This window comes from Geotrypetes seraphini, chromosome 19 (assembly GCF_902459505.1).
Source record: "Geotrypetes seraphini chromosome 19, aGeoSer1.1, whole genome shotgun sequence".
NCBI lineage: Eukaryota > Metazoa > Chordata > Amphibia > Gymnophiona > Dermophiidae > Geotrypetes > Geotrypetes seraphini.
Genome location: NC_047102.1, coordinates 31,010,488 through 31,034,020, shown reverse-complemented (window position 1 = coordinate 31,034,020; position 23,533 = coordinate 31,010,488). Strand labels below are relative to the sequence as shown.

General features: G+C 46.7%; 1 protein-coding gene across 1 annotated transcript in view; it reads left to right on the top strand.

The window, feature by feature from the left end:
* PHRF1 (PHD and ring finger domains 1) overlaps window positions 1-23,533 on the top strand; it is a 272,305-nt gene that overhangs the window by 19,052 nt on the left and 229,720 nt on the right. Inside the window, 3 exon segments of the mRNA XM_033927921.1 lie at window positions 1,222-1,317; window positions 14,770-14,996; window positions 20,999-21,082. Of these exon segments, the coding sequence (XP_033783812.1) occupies window positions 1,222-1,317; window positions 14,770-14,996; window positions 20,999-21,082 (407 nt within the window).

Below are 23,533 nucleotides of genomic sequence, written 5' to 3'. Positions count from 1 at the left end.
ACCGGCAGAATGCTAAACAATACCGGTGCTCTGGTACCGTGAGAAGCTCGAAGCGGTTTTCCTAGTCAGTGACATGTTCAAACTTCTTGCTCCGATACTGACTCCATCGGTACCAGCCCAGTCTCAGTATAAGTCCACAAGGTCCTGTGGTACCAATACTGGATCTCTGGTACCGTGCTGATGTTCCATGCATAAGAACATCAGTATGTCTCATTGCAGATCCTGTTCTCCATCGTATATCCAGTTCTTCCAGATATTGGCGTTTTTCATCCTCTCGACGATCCAAGTCTGCTCAGCTCCAGTCCCCTCCTGTGCCCTTTCCTCCAGTCGCAGCTCCCTCTCCTGTGCCTTTTTCTCCTGCCCCAGTATCTGGTTTGCTTTGTATTCGCTTTCTCTTTTCCTCGGGGCTGACACCTCTAGCTCCCCCCAAGCCCCCTTTGCAGGTCTGGCGGGTTCAGCCCCCTCTCCCTCACAGGTCTGGAAGGTCCAGCTGGCCTCCCTCCTTGGCACATACTACGTAGGAGATCGAGCTAAACTCTACACAGGCTTGCTTGACGGTGCTCACGGTCTTCCCTCTGCCAGGCTCCTTCTTATGATGCAACTTCCTCTTTTTGCAGAGAAAGGAAGTTGCATCATAAGAAGAAGCCCGGCAGAGGGAAGGCCATGAGCTCTGTCAAGCAGGCCTGTGTAGAGATTAGTTCGATCTCCTACAAGGTATATGCCAGTGCCAGAGAGGGAGGGAAGCCGGTTGGATCTGCCAGACCTGCAAGTGAAGGGGGTTGGGGGGCTGGAGCCACCAGACTCGTGATGGGTGGAATATATAGATGGTGGGATATTGGGGAGCTGTGATCTTAGCTTTGTTCCCACACTGGCGGTAAATAGATGAAATTTTTACCCATTTTCATGGTTTTTCTACAGTTTGCCATGGGAATGAGTCACTGTCTAGTCTAGAACCTTCGCTTTCTAATGAACCTTCTAGTGATAGATCTGGTTTTAAGTCACATGTGCAGAATGAGCTTCCACATAGTCTGTTTTGTTCCTCTCTGTGTTTTATGTATAAATGGATGAGTGTTGCAGGGTTTGTCTTCATTACTCATGACATTACACTGGACAGATGGATGAGTCAGTGTATGTTGTGTATTAGGAAAGAAATGATAGAGCAGTTGTAGGTGGATTATAGGGCAATTAAGTGACATGTTTTTCATTTTTTTCATTCTACAGAGGAGAGCAGTGGAAGCTCAGGCAATGACACAGATGATGATGATGAAGCTGAAGAAGTCAGTGAAGTGGAAGCTGAAGGCATGGAAGATGGCTCTGGTAGGGGCATTGTCTTTCTTAACACTCAATGTTTTGAAAGCTTGGAAGCTTATGACTTTCTAAAAAGCAAGATGAATTGGCCACACAAATGGATGATGTACTAGGCCCAACTTGGAACTGTATTTTCAGAGCCAAGGAAAGGCTTTTCCGAGTATGGTTGATACTTTTCTATAGCTGCTGCCTTATGAGCTCCCTTGGGGCTCTTTACAAAACTGCAGTAAACGCTGACTTGGCATTACCATGAAGCACACCGAGTCATCCTGCGCTATTTGGCTGTGCATGCAGTATTCATGTGCTAAAATTTTTAGCGCTGGGGGTAGAGAGTGGGTATTTTCTGCACTAATTATTTAGTGTGTGGGTATTGATGTGTGCTAACAGATTGGTGCAGGTGAGGATTGGTCTAGTGGTAGAGCTGCTGCCTCTGCACCAACAGGTTTTGGGATCAAATCCCAGAGCTGCTCCTTGTGACCATGGGCAAGTTACTTAATCCTTCATTGTCCCGGATACAAAATAAGTACCTGAATATATGTAAACCACTTTGAGTGTGGTTGTGTAACTACAAAAAAGTGGTATACAAGTCCAGTCCCTTTCCCTTTAGCGTGTCAGTCCCTACTGCCTACAAAATAGGTGGCAGAAGGGCATACTAATGGGGAAAATTAGCACATGGCTATTAATACTAAACTGTGAAAACTATGAACTATTATAATTGCACTTAATTTTTATCTTCCTAGTTCCCTCTTAATTTGCATTGTCAAATAATGATGATGTTCAGAGCCCCATATCTTCTGTTTCCTATTCAGGGATCAGTGGGTTTTATGCATTCTTAGCTGCCAGGCACTGTATAAAGCTTCAGATGATTGAAGTCTTAACTCCTCCCTCTGCTAGCATATTCTGGAGCATGCCCTTTGGACCCTAGTCTTGCTTTCTACATGCCAGCCACACTAAATAATTCTCTTCTGCTTGTGTTTTCTTTTCCTAGTTTTCAGTTATCTTTTCGGTATTTCCTTTGTGGGTTTGCCCTTGTGCTGTGGAGGTTCCATGCGGGGACATCCTTGCGGCGGGAGATTGCAGACTGTTGGAGAACATCTGCTTCTGGGGGGGGGGGTTCCCTGCCCTGCAGTAAGCCCCCTGGACAGCCTGCAGGTCAGATTGGGGCTCCGATATCAGGAGCTAGCTCACTCCAGGTTTGTCTGCTAGTGGGTGGAATGCAGACTGATCGGTTCCGTGGAGGTGCGACTGGGATCAGAGCCGGACTTTGTGCCTCTTCCAGGTGGTTGTGCTATGTATCCGAGGGTGGTGGAGGTCACCAGCCATGGTGTTCGGGCCGATGGGGCAATCGGAAGACTTGAAATCCAGCTTCCAGAGGCTTTAGATCTCCCTACATGCTGTTCCAGCATTGCCTGCATTTTCTCCCATTCAGCACAATGGAGCAGTGAGTAACAGACTGACGGTCTGTTTTAGCGATTCTGGGGGGGCCTTAAAAAGGGGGTTTTGGGTGGTTTCACTGCATATCCTATCACTCCCTACCTCTAAAATCCCTAAATCGCTGTTTTTTAGGGATTCTTGTTCCTTTCCTGGGCTATTTTATTGCAAAATCTGCACCCGTGGCAGCCATCTTGGATTTTTCCCGACCGATTTGAATAAAACTATATTTTCTATAGTTAGGAGCTTTGTTTTTGCTCCAAACTTAACAAATGGCCTCCTCAGGTCAAGATGGGATAGATTAGAAACATAGAAAACATAGAAAATGACAGCAGAAAAGGGCCACGGCCCATCTTAGTCTGCCCACTCTAATGACCCACCCCCTAACTTCCTCCATGAATAATAATAATAATAATAACAGTTTATATACCGCAATACCGTTAAGTTCTATGCGGTTTACAATAGATTAAGCGAGGTACAAATTGATTGAATTTAAGAGGGGAGAAGAGGAGAGTTAATAGGACCGGAAATGCGTTGTTGAGGAGAAAGAGATTAATAGGACAGAGGAATCACTATGGAGGAGAAAGAAGATGAGTGAGTCAGTTGTCTAGATACTTTAGGGACAGTTGAGTTTTTAAGACGTTTTCTGAATTCCTCATAAGTCGTGGGCGAAAGCAGTTGATCTAGGTCTTTACCCCACAATGCTGCTTGATGTGAAAGAAGGTGTTCATGGTGTTTTTTCAGTTTACAACCTCTAACTGGGGGGGAAACGAAGTAGGAATGAGAGCTTCTCTTGTGTCTGTTGGCAGAGAAGGAGAAAAGGTCAATTAAGTATTTAGGGGCTTAGAGGCAAGTCCGTGTAGCGCTTTAAAGCAGAAGCAGGCGAATTTAAACTTTATGCGTGCTTCCATCGGTAGCCAATGTAACTGCCAGTAGTAGGGTGATACATGATCGAATTTCTTTAGTCCGAAGATTAGTCTGACCGCTGCATTTTGTATTAGTTGTAAACGTCACATATTTTTTTGGGAAATGGCTAAGTAGGCGATGTTACAGTAGTCAAGTTGACTTAGTACGAGGGATTGGACCAGGGTTCTGAATGCCGACGTATCAAAATAAGCTTTAATGGATCTGAGTTTCCAGAGAGTGAAGAAACCCTTTCTGATTAAGGAGTCCACCTGGTCTTTCATGGTTAGGCATTACATAGAAACATAGAAACATAGAAATAGACGGCAGATAAGGGCCCACGGCCCATCTAGTCTGCCCACCTTAATGTCCCTCCCCTACCTTTGCACTGTGAATAGATCCCATGTGCCGATCCCATTTGGCCTTAAAATCAGGCACGCTGCTGGCCTCAATCACCTGTAGTGGAAGACTATTCCAGCGATCAACCACTCTTTCAGTGAAAAAGAATTTCCTGGTGTCACCTCGTAGTTTCCCGCCCCTGATTTTCAACGGATGCCCTCTTGTTGTCGTGGGACCCTTGAAAAAGAAGATATCTTCCTCCGCCTCGATGCGGCCCGTAAGATACTTGAACGTCTCGATCATGTCCCCCCTCTCTTTGCGCTCCTCGAGCGAGTATAGCTGTAATTTGTCAAGCCGTTTTTCGTATGGTAGATCCTTGAGTCCCGAGACCATCCGGGTGGCCATTCTTTGCACCGACTCCAGTCTCAGCACATCCTTGCGATAATGCGGCCTCCAGAATTGCACACAGTATTCCAGGTGGGGCCTCACCATGGATCTATACAATGGCATAATGACTTCCGACTTCCGACTGACGAAACCCCTTCGTATGCAGCCCATGATTTGTCTTGCCTTGGACGAAGCCTGCTCCACTTGATTGGCAGACTTCATGTCCTCACTGACGATTACCCCCAAGTCTCGTTCTGCTACCGTTTTTGCTAGGATCTCGCCATTAAGGGTATAAGACTTGCATGGATTCTGGCTGCCCAGGTGCATAACTTTGCATTTTTTGGCATTGAAGTTGAGTTGCCATGTCCTAGACCATCGCTCCAGTAGGAGTAGGTCGTGCATCATGTTGTCGGGCACTGAATCTTCGTCTGTTGTGCATTTGCCCACTACATTACTCAGTTTGGCGTCATCGGCGAATAATGTTATTTTACCTCGAAGCCCTTCTGCCAAGTCTCTTATAAAGATGTTGAATAGGATTGGGCCCAAGACTGAGCCCTGTGGTACTCCACTAATCACCTCCGTCATTTCGGAGGGGGTGCCGTTCACCACCACCCTTTGGAGCCTACCTCCAAGCCAGCTCCCAACCCATTTCGTCAATGTGTTACCTAATCCTATAGAACTCATCTTGCTCAGTAACCTGCGGTGTGGTACACTATCGAATGCATTGATCTAGGGATACGCCTAGTATCTTTATGGTGGGCTGAATGGGGTGATTAAGTTCATTGATACATAGAGGTGTTTTGATGTCAAACGGATGTGGTGAAGTAATGAAGAATTTTGTTTTTTCTGAATTAAGTTTGAGCTTGAAGTTTGTCATCCATTGCTCCATCATGTTTATGGCTTCTGAAGCCTTGGGAATAGTTTCCGAGATAGAGTCAACAAATGGGATTATAATCGTAAAGTCATCTGCATAACTGAATAGTTTTATCCCCAGCTGAGTTAATTGCAAGCTCAGTGAGGACATGTAGACGTTAAATAGCAATGGAGACAATGGTGACCCTTGTGGCACACCGGATGGTTTGCTCCAGGTATCTGAAAGCTCATAATTGAAGCGTACCTGATAGATGCGGGATGTAAGGAAGCCACAAAACCAGTTCAGCACCTCGTCTTTGATACCAATGACGTATAGGCATTTTAGCATTTTCCTGTGGTCTATTAGGTCAAAGGCTGAACTCATATCGAATTGCATAACCAATGCATTGAGGCCCCTGCTAAACAGTAGGCGCAGGTTGTCTAAAATATCTGCAATTACTATCTCTGTGCTGAATAAAGATCTGAAACCGGATTGGGTTTCGTGTAGAAGAGAGAACTGATTAAGATAGTCCATCAGTTGGGTGTGTACTAGTCCCTCCATGAAGAGATCCCACATGCTTATCCCATATTTTTTTTAAATCTGGCATTCTGCTGGCCTCAATTACCTGTAGTGGAAGATTATTCCAGCGTTCGACCACCCTTTCGGTGAAGAAATATTTTCTAGTGTCGCCATGAAATTTCCCATCCCTGATTTTCAACGGATGCCCTCTTGTTGCCATGGGTCCTATAAGAACAAATATGTCTTCTTCCACCTCGATACGGCCCATGACATATTTGAACGTCTCAATCATGTCTCCCCTCTCTCTGCGTTCCTCGAGTAGTATAGCTGCAACTTAGCCAGCTGTTCCTCATATGGAAGATTCTTGAGTCCTGAGACCATCCTGGTGGCCATTCTCTGAACCGACTCAACTCTCAGCACATCATTTTGGTAATGTGGCCTACAGAATTGTACACAGATTCATGCCTTGTTTGCGGCAGATGGCTGTCAGATGCACAGCCGTGTTCCACATGTGCTGTGGCCCATGAAGGGGGTGATGTTTGCATGGGTGTGGTGCCTCCCTGAGCGTGGAAGCCTGGTTGCTCTTTTGCTGGGCAGAAAGACACCTGGTTGCGCTTTCCGCGGCTCACCTGGCAAGCTTGGACAACGTTCAGGCAGACTTTCTCAGTCGCCAGACACTGGACCCTGGAGAGTGGTTTCTCTCCCAGAAAGCGTTTGAATGCATAGTGCACTGATAGGGGGCACCAGTGTTCAATCTCATGGCGACCATGGTGAACAAGAAGGCCGATCAGTTTTTCAGTCATCGTTGAGAGGCCGGCAGTGATGGCCTGGACGCAGTAGGGTCTTCTGTATGTGTTCCCTCTGTAGCCCATGATAGGGTGTCTGCTGCAGAACACCTGAGGCTGGTAATCTTGGTGGCTCCTGATTGGCCGAGGCAACCGTGGTATGCTGACCTGGTGTGGCTCCGGCGGGGCCAGGGGCTGTAATTACCCTGCCATCCTCGGCTCATCCGGAGGGGCCAGTCGCTCTGCAGGACCCGGACTGCTTTAGTTTTATGGCATGGCTCTTGAGCGCGTGGCTTTGATGGCCCAGGGCTATTCTTCTGCAGTGATAGCTACGTTGCTTCACTGCAAACTGAAGTCCACGGTGGTGGCCTGCGTGAAAGCTTGGCAGTGGTACCTGAAAAGGATAAGGCCCGATATGGTCGTACACACTCTGTCATTTGACAAGCAGATGCATCCGGGGACAATATCTAAGAGAAAACAGACGCCTATATCTCCCAAACATGTCTGCTTTATTGAATATTCTGTATCTCTTTTTATATCATTTTACATGGGTAAGGGTCATCAGCATATGACGTAAATGCAAACCATATATGGACACAGATCACATGCAACTTTATATTCAAATGATTTTTATTATTTTAAGTATAACAGGCAAGTACCAGAAATATCATCAGTCATAATTAACAGTACAAACATAACCCCCCTCCCCCCCATCCCTCCCCCACCCCAGGGGGTCCAGAGCCATGCCAAAAGCTGAGAGTCTGAGTTAAACTTAAAGGTTCAAAAGTCTACTGCGAGCACGAGGTGTAAGGTCCTGCCAAAAGCATTCCCAAGTCTGACAAAATCTACGATCCGGGCCATGTTCCAAGTCTCCCCCCAGTCTCCGCTCCAGCGTTGCATGAATTATCATCAGGGATCTCCATTGTGCATAGGTCGGAGGATCAGGCGAAAGCCAGTTGGTAAGGATAGCTTTCTTCCCCAGCAAAAGCACTCTGGGTTTGGGCGTGGCGATGTTATAAAATCCAAATAGCGCCCTCGGTTGTGGGAGCCAACGCCTCCCCCAAAGCAACGTAGTATAGCGTCCAAGGTGTCTCCAGAACTGTTGAATTTTGGGGCATGCCCAAAACATATGACTCAAAGAAGCGTGAGCATGGTTACACTTCGGGCAGGAATGAGATATCGTAATTCCCATCCGGGCAGCACGTTCCGGTGGAATATAAAGTCTCAGAAGAAATTTCAATTGCAGTTCCCAGTGGGTTATGTTAGGAGACACCTTTTGAATGTTCTTCAATACCCGCTGTAGCTGCTGGGCTGTTAAGGTACACTGCAGGTCCTCGGCCCATGCTGTCGCTAAGATGTCCAGATTGGTGCCCGTTTGACAGTCTCGGATCCCCACCATGTGAAACCGTAGTGGAATCCGCTGTTGGGCGGAGAGACTAAAAAGTTCCGAAAGAGCATCCCTGCTGTCTTCAGTAAGAAAGGTCACTGGTAGAGACAATATAATGTCGAATCTGGTAATAGGCAAATAGATCAGTAGGCTGTAAGTCAAATGTTTGTCGTAGCTCCGCAAATGTTGCCAGGCTCCCCTCCTCCGAAAACAGGTGAAAAAGATATTGAAGTCCCCTTTCACTCCACCTAGGAAAGGCGGCATTCTGCAACCCCGCCTGAAAAGCTCTATTGCCCTGTATAGGTAAATATAATGACACCCCAGCAGACAGTTTAGCAGTTGTACAAATCCACTTCCAAGTTCGCCGAGCTGGCGCAAATATCGGATAGTGTGATACCAAAGGACGCATCCTCGGATCCGCCACATGCAAGTAATAGCTCACATGAAACGGTGCCAACAAAGATAGCTCCAGTGGTGTAGCAGAAAAATCAGAGGTCCCTCTAAACCAATCATTAATATGTCTCATCTGACAAGCCATAGCATACCAACGTATGTTTAATAAACCATAGCCCCCCCTATCCCTAGGCAGACACATCCGAAGAAATGTCATACGGGGTTGCTTACCACCCCAGAGGAAATGTTGTAAATCTTTCATTAATCGTGTGTTATGGGCATAGGATAAGAGCAGAGGCAGGACCTGAAATCGGTACAACCATTTGGGAAAGAGCACCATATTAAAGAGGGCTACCCGGCCTGCCACCGATAAGGGGAAAGTGGACCAGTTCTGCAGATGGTGTGAGGTGTCATGAAGCAGTGGGGTGATGTTGCAATTGTACAGGGACCTAAGGTCTCTAGGAATCCAAACCCCCAGATAGCGAATCGAGGCCACGGCTCATGTAAATGGGAAGTGGCCTCTCCATGTCTGCTGCAGTGTCATTGGGCTGGCCAATGCCAGAGATTTCTGGTAATTCAACGTAAAACCCGAATAGAATTTAAATTTGTCAATCGCTTGCAATAGATGCGTGACAGAATGATGGGGATCCGTGAGCAAAAAGAGGAGATCGTCCGCAAAGGCTAACACTTTGAGCAAGTGGTTCCCAAAATCCACACCCACAATATCAGGATCCAGAGACACTGTACGAAGAAATGGTTCCAAGTACAACAAAAATAGTAGGGGCGACAGTGGGCATCCCTGTCGAGTGCCTCGCTCTATAGAAATTGGGTCAGTAATAATGTCATTGACAAGTAGTCTTGCTGTAGGTGTCGAATATTATGTGCGTATTGCTGTGGCAACCCAACCAGATATATCGCATGCAACTTTAAAAGAAATAACAAATCCTTTACTTATCTAAGACCAAGGTCTAGAAGTGCTTTGGTCAGAGCCTCTTATCTAAATTTTCTTACAAATACAGCTAAGAAAACAATTAAATTTACTTCACAACAGAATAAGAAAACACATCTCTCAAACATACAATGGCCTTGTAATATATCAGCAAGAGAAGGCAAACAATGTCTGGATTTAGTCTGGATTTACAACTTCAAACACAGTTGAAAGAATACTGCAAGACACATGAAAAGTATCCCTTCAGTACCAGCCTTGGTGCACCAGCCATCCCTAGATTCTTCAGGTGCTGGAGTTTCTGCAGGATGGCCTGAAAAAGGATCTTGTAGTGGTTTCCCTATGGATTCAGATTGCAGGCCTCTCCTGCCTGGGCCATGTTGCCTTGAAGGGTTCTTTGGTGGATCATCCAGACGTAGTCTGTTTTCTATGGGGCGCGGTTCGTCTTAGGCGTCCTGTGTGCCTCTCTTATCCGACATGGAATCTGAATCTGGTTTTCCGCTCCCTGGCTTGCCTGCCTTACGAGTCTCTGGAGCAGGCGTTCTTGATGGATCTCACTATCTAGACTGCTTTCCCTATGGCTGTCACGTTGGCTCAGAGAGTTTCGGAGCTCCAATCTCTTTCTTGTCATGATCTTTTATTGTGTATTACGGATACCGCAAATCTGCCATGCTTATCCTTTACCACTTCATGTATTTCAGGGGATAGGTGGCATGCTTTAAAGATTCCCACCCAAATTTTTTTTACCAGGCGATATTTCCAACGCTAGGATAACATGGGGACAGTTTTTATGATGAGCTAAATGTTCATATTTGCGTTTTAAATGTCTCTTGAATAACCCCACCCCGATTCATAACCGCTTGTCTTTTTAGAAGCTGTAGCTGCAATTAACTGACGCCCAGTTGAGCCCCCCACTCTTCAGTACCCCGACCATACACACACAACCCCCCGAACCACTCACACCTCAAGCAGTCAGTCATCTTTTCTGCACAGAACATCCCTCCACCCCCGCCTCCCATCCCCCACACAGTCAAACAACTTCCTTCTCGAGAACAAAGAACTAAACCCTTCGCCCTCTCCAGACCAGCAGGGTAGGATCATGCATTGACGATCCAGCTATATCCCTCCAAGCCCGGATGAGGCCAGCAGGACTAGGCAAGTGCATAAGCCCCCACCCCCCATGGCTCAGGTCATTCGTGAAAATAAAGTTAACACTGCAAACATGCAACAGTAAGCACTATACTGCTAGTGCTGATGCACCAGGCACAATCTGTTCAAAACTAGGTCCTGAAAATACAACAGTCCTTTCATGTGCTACCGTGTCAGATTGATGGTGCAAACGCTGGCCAGACTTCTCCCCCCACCTCCATCGTGGTTGAGCATGGGGGCCACTCTGTCCAGGTTGAGATAGCCAGGATGAAACCTCCTGATCAGTCCACAGTTGAGCCTCCTGTAGCAGCTGCTGAGCCTCGCCAGGAGTTGCCACCTTGTGCGACTGATTCTGCAGGGCAAAAGATATGTCAAACGGATAGTCCCATATATAATGCACATTATTAGCTGACAGACATTTATTGACCTCCCGAAACTCACGGTGCTTACGGAGGGTGATAACGGACATATCCATATTTATCTCAGTTTTGGCACCATCCCAGTCAACATGACCTAGTTTGTGTGCCACCGCCAACACCCATTCCTTCACGGGGAAGCGATGGAAACAAACAATTAAATCACGGGGGCAATTCACAGCAGCGGCCCCCACCACATGGTGAACCTGCTCAAACTCTATGCGAGGTACTTCCAGCTCTGGATCAGTGGTGCACAAAAACCTCTCACAGATGAACCGCATCAACTCTTCCACTGCCAACGTCTGCTGCTCAGGTACACTTCGAGGCCGCCAAGTACAACGCTGGGCCCAATTCTCACCATCCTCCTGTTTCAGCAGCAGCTCCTCATACTTATCCTCCAAGCCATTGCATTTTTTGTTGCAGTTGTTGCAGCTCCTCGTCATGGTCAATTTACATGCTCCTGAAATTCCTCCAAGCGTTGGCCCATGTCTTGCACCAGAGAGCGTCCACATCTTTATGCAGCTCCTGTTGCATAGATACCATAGTTGCCATAAGATCGTCAAACCAGCCCTGCATCTCCGTTCGAGAAACCAGGCCCTCCACTGTATCTGCCCCGTTGGCCCTCTGCATCCTCACCATGTGCCGTTCTCCTGGAATGGGGAGGCTGCTACCATCTGGACTGTCATTTGGTAGGCATAGGTGTGCAGGTCAGGCCTTGCTTTTTTATTGATCGAAGCCATCGAGTGGCCAAACATCCGTATACGCCAAAATCGATCCTTCTCACTGCTAATTAGAAGCTAATTATTGCCTGGAGAGACAGAGCTCCAGAATCACGCTTCATTGCATCGATGATGTCACCGGAAGTCCCAAGATGCAAAAGACTTTCTGTTTAAATTTTGCAGCTCCAAATTAAGACCACTCATGCTGAGAGGATATGTAAATGCACCATACCTTGATGCCCAAAAGCACCAAAACCTTCAAAGAACACCATCTGAAGCTCATATATGGATAACCATTACAGAAATACTCTATATAATAACACATTACTAAAGCTCATATATCGTAGCTCATGTATCGTAACACCATTACTGAAGCTCATGTAAACCGCTCTGAATTGACTACCCAAACAATAAACTTCAAACACTTGTCATAGATCCACCCTATACAATATTCTATCATGACAGAATTGTCCTTTGTACCCATCCCAGTATATAGCTCTACTTGCCTTCTTCTCAAGATCACATTCTCATCCTGGTGAAGCTGAACTCCACACATTGAACTGTAAACGTGCTTTGGCTTACTACCTGGATTGGATCAAGTCTCATGGAATTTCTACTCGGCTATTCCTGTCCGATCCTAACAGGCTAGGAACTCAAGTAACCAAGAGAACAATCTGTACATGGTTAGTGGACTACATCTCCTGCTATGCTGTGGCTGGGCTGTTGCTGGAAAGTCGTGTCACAGCACAGCATAAGGACATTTGTAAAACAGCAACCTGGTCCTCAATTTATACTTTCATATCCTACTACTGTCTGGAGAATCATTCTAGATTGTATAGTCGGTTCGGCCAAGCAGTTCTACAAAATTTATTCTTTGTTTAGATGCCAACTTCCCTCCATCCCTTTCGTATTAATTTGGGAGTCCCATCTGTGAGAATATGCTGCCTGCTTGTCCTGGGATAAACACAGTTACTTACCTGTAACAGGTGTTATCCAGGGACAGTAGGCAGATATTCTCACAACCCTCCCACCTCCCCTAATTGGCTACTTAGTATTTTTTTACAGAACTGATGGTTCCGTGAGCCAATGTCAGGTGGGAAGGCATCGGTGAGACTTTTGAAGAAGTTTAAAATGACAGTACACTTTTGCACTGTCCATACTAGGGCTCTGTGGATGATGTCACTCATCTCTGAAAATATCTGCCTGCTGTTCCTGGATAACACTTGTTACAGGTAAGTAATTGTGCTATATCCACTTTTATCACTCTTCAACAGAACCCTCTTTTCTAGCTGGATTGGATCAAAATAAACATAATGAGTGGGAAATGGGCACAGGAGTGGATGAGTAGCATGATGGTTAGAACACAGATTCAAATCCCACTAATGTTACTTGAGATCTTAGCAAGTCATGTCTCCAGTGCTTCAGCTACAGATTTAGATTGTTAGTTCTCTAGGAACAAGAAAATATCTGTATGTAATTTGCACAAGCTAAATCTGAAAAAGTTTTAACAATAGAAATGACAACAAAAAGAAATATAATTAATACTAGTCTTATAGCCCGTTACATTAACGGGTGCTAGAATATATGTGTGTGTGTCTCTCTTTATTTCTTTCTCTCTCTCTCTCCTTAGCCGCTTTCTTTCTTTCTGTCTTTCTTTTTCCTTGGCTGTCCATCACTACCCCTTGCCTGCTCCCCCTGTCCATTCTCCCTTCCTTTTACCTCTCCTGTGTCAACCACCACCCCTTCACAGCTCTCCTTATGCAGCAGCAGCCCTTCTCCCTTTGTTTTACCTCCCCCCTGTGCAGCAGCACCTTCCTTCTCCACCTGTCCAACATTAGGCCTCCGTTCCTTTTTCTTCACCCCCCTGTCCATCAGCACCTCTTTCCTTCTCCCCCTGTCCAGCAGTAGGCGTCCCTTCCTTTTTCTCCCCCCCTCCTCCTTCTTATCCCTATGATACACTTACCTTGCTCTGCCCCTGATCAGAGGCTCCCGACAGCCGCCCAGTTGCACCCATTGGAAAGTTCCCTCTGCGGCATCCCGCACCCCTCCTGATGCGACTCCCGCTGTCTTTCTTTCTGTCTGTCTCTGTCCCTGGCCCCCTTTGTCTGTTTGTCTTTCTGTATATCTCCCTGCCCCTGTGTCTTTCTTCTTTTCTTTCTGTCTCCCTTCCTCCCTCTGTCTGTCTGTCCGAAGCAGCATTCCCTCCCCCTCCATTTCCCTCCCCCCACACCAGTTCCCTGTGCACCTGCCCCTGTGTCTTTCTTCTTGTCTTTCTGTCTCTCTTCCTCCCTCTGTCTGTCTGTGCAAAGCAGCATTCCCTCCCCCTTCCATTTCCCTCCCCCCACACCAGTTCCCTGTGCAGCAGCATTAGCGTTTCCTCTACCCCCTTTCCCTTCCCACAGTCGCGACTACAAATGCGGGCCCGAGTCCTTTGCCGCCCCTCCCCTTCCCTTCCCGCGGGCCCGACTACACATGGCGATTCAAGCAGCGTGTGCATCAGTCTTCACACGCTGCTTCGGGTCCTTCTACTGCCCTGATTTACTCTGGCACGTCCGGAGCAAATCAGGGCAGTAGAAGGGCCCGAAGCAGCATGTGAAGACTGATGCACACACTGCTTAAATCGCCAGTCGGGCCCGCGGTAAGGGAAGAGGGGGGGGGCGGCAAATGACTCGGGTCCTGGGCAGCGGAAAGTCGCTGGGCTCCTCGCTGGGTGCGCTGAGTGGCCGCGATCCCTCTCCTCCCAGACCCCCCCTCCCCCCTCCCCTCCGGAGGAACGGAGATCGGCGGCGTCTTCTATCCACTGCGGCCAACCCTAGCGGAAACAGGAAGTAGTCAGAGAGGGCGGGCCGCAGTGGACAGAAGACAGCAAAGCCAGGGCTTTTCTCTTCATTGAAAAGCGGGTGAGCCGGCGAGAAGGAGGAGGTGGTGGTTTTGGCAGTGAGTGAGGGCGGGAGGGGGCAGTGAGTGAGGGCGGGAGGGGGGGAGTCGCCGGCTGTGCTGTGCTTTCCCGATCTTCTGCCGCATATGTACTCTGGCCACGGACCTACAGATCAGGGATTACAGATCACGCAGGTCTGAGTGCGCATGCGCGGCTAGCGTTTTATTATATAGGATGAGATGTCAGGTGAGATCAGGAGAATGGAGGGAAAGACAACTTAAAATCATTTTAACTATTCACAGGTTATGGTTAAGTCAGGAAGTGGAAAAATAAAATGACATTATTCTATTCTTCAGATTTTGAAGAGGATGATGACGATGATGGTGCTGAGGAAGAAACAGAAGACACTGGTGAACATGTGGAATCTGCAGATAACAAGTCAGCAAAGTGTGCAGCTCTGAGCTCTGATGAAGATGCAGAAAATTGCCCCATCTGCCTCAATGTCTTCAGGGACCAGGTGGTGGGGACACCCGAGAACTGTGCCCATTACTTCTGTCTTGACTGCATATTGGAATGGTCCAAGGTATGGAAGTTTTTCTTATGCATTCAATGATTGGATAGATTAAAATCTAATAGAATTCTTCATAGCTAAGCATTTTTTGTTGAGCAAACACTAATATTTTATAGTTTACTCCTGGCGGAATTCTGCGCACAAAAATTCAAAATTTTTCACCCAAAATGAGCAAATTCTGCAAGTTTTATTTGGAAAATTTAAACAGTAGTTTTGCTAATTTTTAGCCGTATTCCATTTAAAACATTTAAAATAAAATGTTTTTCTTCTACCTTTGTTGTGCTTCTATTACTGCTAATCATTTCTATAGTGCTACTAGACATTTGCAGTGCTATACATCAAAACACAGAAGAGACGGTCCCTGAACAAAGCAGCCTACAATCTATTCAAGATAGACAAACTGGACAAGAAGGTGCATCAGTACAAAGGGCTCAGGTGGGGGAATTACAGAGGAAATGATAAGACAGATATTGGTGCTTAGAAGGTGGGTTGGACTTTCAGATTGAAAATATCTTTAAAGAAGTGGGCTTTGAGTCTGGATTAGTGCTGCCCGATTTCCGCTTCAAATCGTTTGTTTTCAAAAAAAAAAAATCGGCCTGGCCGATTTGGTGACCAACCCTGCAACTGCCGGAGATCCATGCTGCCTGTTGCTACTGCACGCGAGACACACTCTGTTTTACTCCTCTTTGCCACTCATGCTGCTCTGCTTCCTTATGCGCCTGCGTTCCTGATGTCCAACGGGCCCGTGAGACAAGCCAAACTGGAGAGAAGAGCGTATGCGCTACCCTAAAGCTTACCCAGCCAAGGCGTAAAACCTTGCGCAAGCCTGAATGGGTGGAGGCATGGAGTGTGTAGAGAAACTTAAAACCACGGTTGAAGAGATGTTGTTACTTTCCTATTATTAGCAAGAACCTTCCAGAAGCGGTGTGTCAGCTTCTTTTTTTTGTCTGTTTTTCTGTCTCTGAAAATTATCTCCTTTTCAAGGCTCAAAGTGAACAAAGCTATGGGACCTGACAAACTACATCCCAGGGTGCTTAGAGAGTTGAGTGATGTCCTAGCGGAACCGTTATCCGCGCTCTTCAATCTTTCCCTGAGTACAGGAAGAGTCCCATTGGACTGGAAAACAGCTAACGTCGTTCCACTCCACAAAAAGGGATGCAGGATGGAGGCTGAAAACTACAGACCGGTGAGTCTCACATCAATAGTGTGTAAAATTATGGAAACACTAATCAAACACAAATTAGATACGATCCTGAATGACGAGAATCTACGAGACCCCCATCAACATGGACTTACGAAGGGAAGGTCCTGCCAATCCAATCTGATCAGCTTCTTTGACTGGGTAACAAAAAAGCTGGATATGGGGGAGTCCCTGGACGTCGTGTACTTGGACTTCAGTAAGGCTTTTGATAGTGTCCCACACCGCAGGTTATTGAGCAAGATGAGTTCGATGGGATTAGGAGAAACGTTAACTGCATGGGTAAAAGACTGGCTCAGTGGTAGACTTCAGAGGGTGGTGGTGAACGGTACTCTCTCTGAAACGTCAGAAGTGATCAGTGGAGTGCCGCAGGGTTCGGTCTTGGGTCCGATCCTATTTAATATCTTCGTAAGGGACCTGGTCAAGGGCTTCGAGGGAAAATTACATTATTTGCCCATGACGCGAAACTATACAACATAGTAAGCAAAAGCACAGTGCCAGACTGCATGACGCAGTACCTACTCTTACTGGAACATTGGTCCTAAACTTGGCAACTAAGTTTTAATGCCCAAAAGTGTAAGGTCATGCACCTTGGCAACAGAAATCTATGCAGAAGTTACACCCTAAATGGTGAGACCTTAGCAAGAACCACAGCAGAACGGGACTTGGGAGTAATCATTAGCGAAGACATGAAGTCTGCCAATCAAGTGGAGAAAGCTTCATCCAAGGTTAGACAAATGATGGGTTGTATCCGAAGAAGCTTCGTCAGCCGGAAGACCGAAGTTATAATGCCGTTGTACAGATCCTTGGTGAGACCTCATCTGGAATATTGTGTACAATTCTGGAGATGTGCAGAGAATGTACTCGGTTCAGCGAATGGCCACCAGGATGGTCTCAGGACTCAAGGATCTCCCTTATGAGGAAAGGCTGGGTAAGTTGCAGCTATACTCACTTGAGGAGCGCAGAGAGAGGGGAGACATGATTGAGACGTTCAAATATGTCACGGGCCGTATTGAGGTATAAGAGGATATCTTTTTTCTTAAAGAACCTACGGTGACAAGAGGATATCCGTTGAAACTCAGGGGTGGGAGATTCCATAGTGACACCAGGAAGTACTTCTTCACCGAAAGGGTGGTTGATCATTGGAATAGTCTTCCACTGCAGGTAATTCAGGCCAGCAGCACGCTGGGCTTTAAGAGAAAATGGGATAAGTATGTGGGATCACTTCAGGGAAGAATTTAGGGAGTGGGTCATTAGAGTGGGCAGACTTGTTGGGCCGTGGCCCTTTCCTGCCGTCATCTTCTATGTTTCTATTTAATCGTGTTCTCTTTCCTGTCTTCATATAAATATCTGAGCTACAGTTGATTGAGTTAAAGGCGGCTCCTTTAAAAGTAAAGTCGGTGTGTTTTTTTGTTTTTTTTTTCTTCAGGCAAAGGCTGAAACCACAGGCATGTGATGTCATCAAGAATTGCTGATGCTAGGGCAAAGCCCCCTTCATGTGTTCAAGTGGTGTGTTCTCGTGAATTGTTGGTAGACTAGGTTGTGGTTATGTACTAAGGTGTAGTGATGGTCGAAGCTTTTTTTTTCCCCCTCTGTTGTCCTCACTAGAAATGGAGGTGCGCTTAGTCAACTGTGCTACCAAAGAGCTGACCAAGGAGCTGCTGGCACTTCTCGCCATAGGATAGAGATGAGACATGGCCCTCGCAACCCTAAGAGTACTCTGGAGAGTCTCCCTTCTCTGAGATCAGAATGTTCATATCAGGTTGCCAGGAAAAGGAGGAGGACTTCAAATACACACCACATAGCCACAAAGAGGAAGTGGATGGAGCCGGCTGAGTGACCTAATTTCAACTCCTCCATAGACTCCGAAATGAAGTCTGGCAAAGTCACAGACTTAAATAAATGTAGAACCGTTGAATTATCCCCTGGGTTTAAAGCTTCTGAGGGATCAGAAGATCCAGCATACAGCCCCGGATCCCCAGGCTGCACCTGAAAACAAGGGGTCAGCAAGCTGGTCATTATCATAAGTATATCCCAGGTCAAGGGCAGCCTGCCCTGGAACTTCGGCAGACTTCGATGAAGCCATGCCCTCCGGAGCAGTGCCGGCTAAGGGATAAGTCTGAGGTGGAGTGGGAATGTGCAGGCAAAGAATGGCTGCTCTGAAATGCCTGCTATAGATAGTTCATGAAGTCTGTGAAAGCCTCCAGACCCCTGGGGCACAGAGTCACTTTTAGATGACTTCACTTTGTTTCCTGAGTTGCGGAAGGTCCACATCAGTTTGTGTGAAATCTTCAGCTGTGCTGAGCCCTGAAAAAAAGAGAAGGCTGCCTCGACGGGCTAGCTGAGCATTTGGTCATCTGCTTAAGCAGAGGTGAGGTTGAGCTTCGCACTATCGCCTTCCCCACACAGCACGTGACACAAGGACAAAAGAATTGCCGCTGCTGGGTCAGACCAGTGGTCCATCATGCCCAGCAGTCCGCTCATGTGGCAGCCCTTAGGTCAAAGACCAGTGCCCTAACTGAGACTAGCCTTATCTGCGTATGTTCTGGTTCAGCAGGAACTTGTCTAACTTTGTCTTGAATCCCTGGAGGGTGTTTTCCCCTATAACTGCCTCCTGAGGTGCAAGAATTTACATTAGGAGATCCCAAGGACTCTATTGCAACAAATTTTGAGGCAAAAATTGTAGCTTTTGCCCACTACTTATGAGGAATTCAGGAAGCGCCAAAGAACATATCTGTTCCTGAAGTATCTAGACAACTGACCCGTACAACTCTTTCTCTTCAATAACGGTTCTCTTCACCTATTAACCACTTTCTTCCACCTCTGTTAAGTTCAATCAATTTGTACCATCTTTTAATCTTTGTAAACCGAATAGAACTTCACGGTCCTGTGGTATATAAACTGTTATTATTATTTTGTAAGTGCCACAAAAGACAAAATATCAAGACCCAAGAAATGTACTACGTTTACAGAATTAAATACAAATTAAGAAGTTGGTTGACATTTGTATAATTTTGCATATAATATGTAATTTGTGGCTATAGACCAGTGGTCTCTAACTCGCGGCCCGCCAGGTACTAGTTTGAGGCTCTCGGTATGTTTATCACAATCACAAAAGTAAAATAAAAGTTTCTTGATCATATGTCTTTAGCTATAAATGACAATATTATTATTAAGACTTAGCCAAAAAGAAAGATTTATAAACTATAAAGAGTTTTACCTCATGCAAAATTGTCATTTCCCTAGCAACAGCAGCAGATGAATCCAGAGCCCAATGGGATAGCCCATATCTACCAGCAGGCGGAGATAGAGAACTGATTAACAGGTGGTCCTATTGGCTGGCACTCCTCCTGTTTATCCAGTATTCTCCATCTCCCAGCTCCTGAATTCTGGCTGTGACTGGAACTTTATTTTCTCCTGTTGAGGTTTCTCTTCAGTGAGACTGCCATTCTGTTTCTCCTGTTGAGGTTTCTCTTGAGTGAGCTGGCAATGCTATTTCTCTTTTTATGCTTCTTCAATAAACTGTCTATCCTGTGCCCCTTCTCTTCTCCTTTGTACATGATTGCCACCTCTCCATTTTTCTCTCTCTGTCAATACCCCGTCCCCTATGCTCTGGCAACTCTCTCTTCTTTCTTTCCTTCGCACCCCACAGTCTGGTATCTTCCCTTCCCTGATTCTCTGGCATCTCACTTCTTTCCTTTTCTTCCATTTCTCCCTCCCCCTCCATGCTCTGACATCTTCTCCTTCCTTTCCCCCTTCCTTTTCCCTTGATCTGGCATACTTTCCTCTTTCCCTCCAATCCCTGGCATCTCTTTTTATTCCCTCCCTCATCTTCTTTCTCCCTCCAGTTGGGTGCAGCAAGTCTCTCCCCCCTCTGCTCCCTTTCCTCCTTCTGTCACCCAAGGCCTGGCGTCATGAACTTCTTCAGGCAGCAGCATTCACAATTCGCTGCTGTTGCCAGCTTCGGGCCTTCTCTGTCGGGTCCTGCCTTCATAGAAACAGAAGTAGGCAGGACCCAGCAGAGAGGAAGGCCTGAAGCTGGCAACAGCAGTGAATTGTAAATGCTGTTGCTAGCCGAAGAAGTTCATGATGCCAGGCCGAGCACCCGGGGTAGACTGCTACTATCTCCCCCCCCCCCCACGACCCTCCTATCTCTCCCTCCCTTCCATCACGAGACTCTAAACAGCACTGCTCTACTCTAAGCAGGCTGCTTCAGGGCTTTCTCCTGCCATGATTCCCTCTGGCACGTCACTGATGAGGGAAGGAGGGAGAGATAGGAGGGTCAGATCGGGTTGGGGGGGGCGCCTGGGATGATGATGAGGCTGCTGCTACCAGCGAATCCAGCAAGGTTGAGGCCCCAAAGCACAGCACTGGCGGGACTCCCCTGACCATTTCAGGCCCTAGGCCTGTGCCTACTGGGCCTATCCTTTAATCTGGCCCTGCTGCCCCCCCCCCATATGCCCTGACATCTCTCTCTTCCATTCCATGGTATCGTATCTCCTTTCCCTCCCTCCCATGGTCTTTGCATCTCTTTCCTCCTTTTCCTGATCTTCCTTCTCCCTCCTTCCCTCTCTCTCCCCAATTAGGTGCAACAGCATTTCTCTTTCCCTCCCCCCATTGAGTACAGTATCATCAGCATTTCTCTTTCCTCCCCCAATTTGGTACAGCAGAAGCAGCATTTCTCTTCCCCCTCCCCCCTAATTGGGTGCAGCAGCATGACTCTTCCCCCTCCCCCTTTTGGGTACAGCAGCAGCATTTCGAGTTAGGAATGGTTGCTGAAATGTGGGATTACAGAATTGCATTTCTTTTCCTGTAGAATGCCAGCTCCTGCCCAGTGGATCGCATTACCTTCAGTTGTATTTGCATTCGTGCTCACTTTGGTGGCAGTATCTTGAAGAAGGTAAGGTTTGTTTGGTTTTTTTGTTATATTTATTTCATTTGTTATACCACCTGTCTCGATACATAAAGCGGTTTACAATAGAAAGTGAAAAGAACGCCAATTAATGAAACAAAGGAAAAAATCAGAAAATAGAATGAAAGAAGGAGGCAAAAAATAGTAAGTGCACAGTCAAATCAAGGTCTCCCTGGATGTCACAAAATCAAATTAAAAAGCTGGATCTTAAGAGCTGCAATTACAGTGAAGATGTTGATGTTTATTCAGTGATGCAAAATATTAAAAAAGAGATAACAAAAACAATTTATACAATGTAGTATATATTCATTAAGGGCTAGATCTAAAAAAAAAAAAAAACCATGTAAAAAAACCTGATGGATTACTGTTGCAGTCATTATAGTAGTGATGGTAAAAAAGCGAGTCATTCTCAAAAAAATGCTCATGCAAATGAGGTTGGTGGAGAGTAGTGGAGACTCACTAAATTTGCATGAGCCCATCGCTGGTTACAGTGATGGGTACATGCGCAGAATAAATGAGAAAAAACAGTGGGCGAGATGCCCAATCTTACCCATCCAACCAACACCCCTCCCGAACTTCCTTCGGCAGCAGGAGAGTTGGCTACGAGCCATGCATTCCTGCTGCCACACAACCCCCCTCCCCGAGCCTCCGACAACCTCCCCATTTACTTTTTTTGAGAGGACTAGCCCTAGGGATGGCTACTCCCTTTGGCTATCTAGCCCGCCTCTTCAAACTGGTGAGTTTTCTCCTCCCCGGTGCATCCTGGGATGCAAGGGGGAAGGGGCCAAAGCTCTCATTGACCCAGACGCATAAGGCCCAACCCAAAGGAGAGGCCTTAAACAACCTGGGCCAATCAGAGCCTTAAGCCACTCCCCAGTGCATCCTGGTGCATCCGGGGAGGGGCCTAAGGCTCTGATTGGCCCAGACACCATAAGGCCCCACCCATAGGAGGGGCGTTAAACAACCTGGGCCAATCAGAGCCTTAGGCGTCTCCCAGGATGCACCGGAGAGGGGAAGGTCGGCTGTTTTGAAGAGGCAGGCCAGCTGGCTGGTGGCAAAGTTCAGTTGTGGATTAGGAATTTGTTATCGGATAGAAAACAGAGGATAGGGTTAAATGGTCATTTTTCTCAACGGAGGAGAGTAAACAGTGGCGTGCCACAGAGGTCTGTACTGGGACCAGTACTATTTAACTTATTTATAAATGCTCTGGATTTTGGAACGACGAGTGAGATGATTAAATTTGCAGATGACACTAAACTGTTCAAAGTTCTTAAAACGCATGCGGATTGTGTAAAATTGCAGGCAGATCTTAGGAAATTGGAAGACTGGGCGTCCAAATGGCAGATGATATTTAATGCAAAGTGATGCACATTGGGAAAAATAACCTGAATCATAGTTCCCGAATGCTAGGGTCCATCTTGGGGATTAGCGCCCAAGAAAACGATATGGGTATCATCATAGACAATATAATGAAACCTTCCGCCCAATGTGTGGCGGCAGCCAAAAGAGCAAACAGGTTGCTAGGAATTATTAATAAAGGGATGGTTAACAAGACTAAGAATATTATAATGCCCTTGTATCGCTCCACGGTGTGACCTCATTTGGAGTATTGCGTTCAATTCTGGTGTCCTTACCTCAAGAAAGATATAGTGGCGCTAGAAAAGGTTCAAAGAAGAGCAACCAAGATGGTAAAGAGGATGGAACTCCTCTTGTATGAGGCAAGACTAAAACGGTTAGGGCTCTTCAGCTTGGACAAGAGAACATAAGCAATGCCTCTGGTGGGTCAGACCTGAGGTCCATCATGCCCAGCAGTCCGCTCACGCGGCGGCCCAACAGGTCCAGGACCTGTGTAGTAATCCTTTATACCCATCTATACCCTTTTCCAGCAGGAAATTGTCCAATCCTTTCTTGAACCCCAGTACCGTACTCTGCCCTATTACACCCTCTGGAAGCGCATTCCAGGTGTCCACCACACATTGGGTAAAGAAGACCTTCCTAGCGTTCGTTTTGAATCTGTCCCCTTTCAACTTTTCCGAATACTCTCTTGTTCTTTTATTTTTCGAAAGTTTGAAGAATCTGTCCCTCTCTACTCTCTCTGTGCCCTTCATGATCTTGTAAGTCTCTATCATATCCCCTCTAAGTCTCCTCTTCTCCAGGGAAAAGAGTCCCAGTTTCTCCAATCTCTCAGCGTATGAAAGGTTTTCCATACCTTTTATTAGATGTGTCGCTCTCCTCTGAACCCTCTCTAGTAACGCCATATCCTTCTTAAGGTATGGCGACCAATATTGGACGCAGTACTCCAGATACGGCCACACCATCGCCCGATACAACGGCAGGATAACTTCTTTCGTTCTGGTAGTAATACCCTTTTTGATTATACCTAGCTTTCTGTTCACTCTTTTAGCAGCTGCTGCACACTGTGCCGTCGGCTTCATTGTC